At 56.0% G+C, this 4,299-nt stretch overlaps 1 protein-coding gene across 1 annotated transcript in view; it reads right to left on the bottom strand.

Moving 5' to 3' along the window:
* Positions 1 to 2,316: 2,316 nt before the first annotated feature.
* Positions 2,317 to 4,299, bottom strand: part of LOC112115267 (cardiotrophin-2-like) — a 2,612-nt gene continuing 629 nt past the window's right edge. The window contains exons 2-3 of the mRNA XM_026658292.1: positions 4,095 to 4,281; positions 2,317 to 2,775 (exon numbers count right to left, since the gene is read on the bottom strand). Of these exons, the coding sequence (XP_026514077.1) occupies positions 2,317 to 2,775; positions 4,095 to 4,281 (646 nt within the window). The remainder of the gene's footprint in view (positions 2,776 to 4,094; positions 4,282 to 4,299) is intronic.

Below are 4,299 nucleotides of genomic sequence, written 5' to 3'. Positions count from 1 at the left end.
AACCCACCAGACCCCACTCCCCTCCCAGAGCTGGGGAGAGATCCCCGCACAAGCGTATTATCTCAGAAAAAACAGAGCTTTTATTGAGTGTCGAAGAAACCAGTTTTAAAGAAATTCCCCGTGACACAATGGCAGAGACATGGGTGAGCCGTGAGAGTTTATAGGAATTCCAGCATTGCCCCCTGATGGGGGGAAGTGGGGCTGTGTTTGCATCTCTCCGTGTATGCGTGTGAGAAAGAGAGAAAGACTATGACCCTCTACGGGCTAGAATCAAAATTGCTCCACTATGTTTCATATTCCCCGTACTGCTAATGGCGGTTCCCCTGAGCTCATACAGAAGTAGCCCATGTTTTTAAGGCAGACAACCTTCTTTCTATCTGTGCTGCTACGCACCCACCCTGGAATAACAACCCTGAGCAGATATACAACGTAGAGAGACAAGTGTTGGACAATAGTACCATCTAGGCTTATTGTAATCAAGCAGCGACATCCACAAAAGTCAATAAATTAATACAGTATCCTAGGAAATTCCACAGGTAGCAAGACTTGACCATGATTTTTAAGGCATCAAATTTTACGGCTCGCAACATCCTCATGGAGCGTTCCTGAGCAGCTGTTCCCCAGCTGCCCACCCCAGAGCCAGCTGCATTTTAGCACTGGCTTGGATTCCCACCTCGGTACCTCACATCACTTTATAAAGTGCTTCTTGAACATTTCTCTTGGTTCCCTTCAGCAAACCTACAGCAATTTTCTCTTGATGTGGACTCAAGAGGTGTCCAAAGTATTAGAAGCCCCACATTCAAGTCAACGTTCCCTCGGCTGTTAAATAATATAAATAATCCAGATAAATGCTTCTTTTGGACATAAATACAATGGGATTTTAAAATATATATTAGAACATAAGAGCGGCCAGAGTGGGTCAGACCAAAGGTTCATCTAGCCCAGTACCCTGTCTGCAGACAGTGGCCAATGCCAGGTGCCCCAGAGGGACTGAACAGACCAGGGAATCATCGAGTGATCCATTAATATTCTTTACACACACGTAATGGATTTTGTGGCCTAGGACTTAAAGCCGTGGACTCCTAGGTTCTACTCCTGGCTCCGCGGGTCACTGTCCCCCTGCCGGGGATTCAGTTTCCCCATCTGTAAACTTGGGGTAAAGATAGCGCTCTCCCCTGTGAAGCGCTTTGAGATCTATGGATGGCCGGCACTAGGTAAGAGTTGGGCATTATTGTTCTGATAATTATCATCACATCTGTCACAAAAGGCTCTTTCCCCATCTCAGTTTGGCCCAGAACTGACGTGAGGAGAAAAATCCACTGACCAAAAAGACCCACCTTTGGACTCATTTATCCCTGTTATGGAGGGGAGGAAATAAGGTTGATCGGAAACTTAGGACAGGAAGTGCATGTGCCACATTATTGGGCAACCAGAAGCACATCAGCTATTCTTCAGGCCCAGAGGAAGTGCGTGGCCTAGCCAGGAGGCCAGCAATCCTATTTGGGCCCCCTGCACGTGATGGATCCCTGAAGCAGAGGCCAACAGGAAGGGCATGGTCAAGCCAACTGGAAGTGTATTGGCCATCCTCTAGGCCAACAGGAAGTACATTGACTATCCACTAGGCCAACAGGAAATGCATGACCCAATCCATAGGCCAACAGGAAGCGGATTGGCTATCCACTAGGCCAACAGGAAATGCATGACCCAATCCATAGGCCAACAGGAAGCGGATTGGCTATCCACTAGGCTAACAGGAAATGCATGACCCAATCCATAGGCCAACGGGAAGTGTATTGGCCATCCTCTAGGCCAGTGGTCTCCAAACTTTTTTGATCGCACACCCCTATCAGTAAAAAAATTTTGAGCACGCCCCCCCGCCACGCCGAAGCAAAAAAAAAAAGGCACTCGGACTCCCGCCCGATGAATCAAAAAAAAAAGCGCTCCTCCTGCCGCGCACCCCACTTTGGAGACCACTGCTCTAGGCCAACAGGAAGCACATGGTCAAGTCAACAGGAAGTGTATTGACCATCTTCTAGACAAACAGGAAGTGCATAACCCAGTCCATAGGCCAACAGGAAGTGCATGGCCCAGTCCTTAGGATCACAGGAAATCCATGGCCCAGCCAACAGGAAGTGCATGGCCCAGTCTATAGGATCACAGGAAATCCATGGCCCAGCCAACAGGAAGTGCATGGCCCGGTCTATAAGTCAACAGGAAGTGCATTGGCCCAGCCAACAGGAAGCATCCTCTAGGCCAAGAGGAAATGCATGGTCCAGTCTCTTTGCTCACAGACAGTGCCTGGCATGGTGGCGCCCCCTAGGCTGGGTACTTGGCCTTGAGCAGGGTGAAGTCACGCACAGTCCGGTCAACCCAGCCATGGTACTCCCGGCATACCACGTAGCCCCGGCACTTCTTCTCAAATGCCCCCACCCCAGCTGCCTCTGAGGTCAAGGGGTCTGTGGCCGGGGGCGTCGGGATGCCCATGGCAGCCATAATGGAGGTCAGGTTGGCCAGGAGACCTCGAGTCCGGGCCCGGGCAGTGCCCAGCATGGCCAGCAGCTCAGAGCAGTTGGGGCACAATTCGTCTTGGTCATCCCACACCAGCTGGAGGAAGGCGTCAAAGGTGGCATAGGCCCCGTAGTTCCGCGCCAGCCGCTCCGAGTCGCCCATGGTGCGCCAGGCCAGGAACGGGAAGGTGGCCACCGGCACCCCCGCCCACCGCAGCCCCAGGGCGCTGAAACCGGGGTCACTGAACGGGGAGCCCTGGGTGCTCAGCTGTTGTGGGGGAGACACAGAAAAGAGGGGCGGTCAGGGCATGTGCTGTCCTCCCCCAGTAGGTTAACCCCCACAACTCCTGTCCTACCCCAATCCCAGCTCCACCCCAAGATTGATTCAAATCCCCCCATTCCCTCCCCACAGAGACCCCACCTCCTCCCTCGACACCCCCTTCCAACCTGGAATGGGGACTGCATAGACATGCAGAGGCAGAATGGGAGGGGGGAGAGAACTGGGTCCTCTGGGGGGGATGCCTGGGGTGGGAATTCCCATTGCGCTGGGAGGCGGGTCTTGGACCCTACCCCATCACCACCTGGCACCCTGGCATTCCCGGGGTGGGTCGTACCAGCACCAGCCCAGCTTTGGAATTGCTGGCTGGGCTCCAGGCTGCAGAGAGCGTGTTGGCTGGGTGCTCAGCTGGGCGTGAACTCCTGAGCTGGCATCTTCCAGCTTGGGGCTGGTGCCAAGGGGCCCCAGGTGGGGCGGCCAAAACATGACACTCCTCCCCCTCCCCCCCCCCGCCGGCATTGTCGGGGGAGAAGGACCTCGACAGAAGGACAAGGCCATTGGAGGCTTCACCAAGAGACTGGATTAAACCATTCATATGTGTCTTCCCCGGGCACTGGCTCAGGGGGCGGGGAATGGGACAGGGGGCCTGCCCCCTCCAGGGGAGCTGGCTAGAGAGAGTGGAGCCCCGGGCTTCCTGGCCCATGAATAAAGCTGCGTTTTAGTCATGGGTATTTTTTAGTAAAAGTCATGGACAGGTCACGGGCAGAAAACAAAAATTCACAGCCCAAGACGCCCACTGGTGCTGGGCGGGAGGGGGCCAGGCAGTGGTGTGTGGCCCCAGGACCCCTGCTGGTGGTCGGGGAGGGAGGGTTGGCGGGGCTGACAGGCTCTTCCTGGCTCGGACCGGCATGTCCCTGAAGCTCCTAGGTGGAGGGGCCAGGGGCTCCGCGTGCTGCTGCTGCCACAGTCACTGGTTCCGCAGCTCCCATTGGTCGGAAACTGCAGCCAATGGGAGCTGCGGGGGCGGTGCTGGCGGACGCGGGCAGCACGTGGAGCCCCCTGGCCCGTCCGCCTAGGAGCTGCTGGGACATGCCAGTGGGAGCCGGGCAACCCCCCTCCCGAGGTAAGCGCCACCCCCCACCCCAGCCCTGAGCCCCCTCCCACATCCAAACTGCTGCTGCTCCTGCAGAAGTCACGGAGGTCAAGGAAAGTCATGGACTCCGTGACCTCCGTGACAGACACACAGCCTTACCCATGAATGGCCCTAGAGGCCTCCGAGCCCCCTCCCACCCTGGGGGCCCAGCACTCACGTAGGTGTTGAGCAGCTTCGTGGTGTTGGCCTGCAGCAGCCGGGCCAGGTTGTAGGTCTGAGAGATGGTAGCAGCACTGGGATTGGGGTCGGGCCGGGCCAGCTGGACCAGGACCAGGGACACAAGCAGATTCTGGGCTGCAAGAGTAGAGTGGAGGAGAGGCTTAGTAGGGGAGTCAGCCGTTGGCCTGGCTTGTCACAGCACC

Source organism: Terrapene carolina, unplaced genomic scaffold, assembly GCF_002925995.2.
Source record: "Terrapene carolina triunguis isolate 2854851 unplaced genomic scaffold, T_m_triunguis-2.0 Scaffold423, whole genome shotgun sequence".
In the NCBI taxonomy this organism is placed as follows: Eukaryota; Metazoa; Chordata; order Testudines; family Emydidae; genus Terrapene; species Terrapene triunguis.
This window is presented reverse-complemented; position numbering and strand designations above follow the sequence as displayed.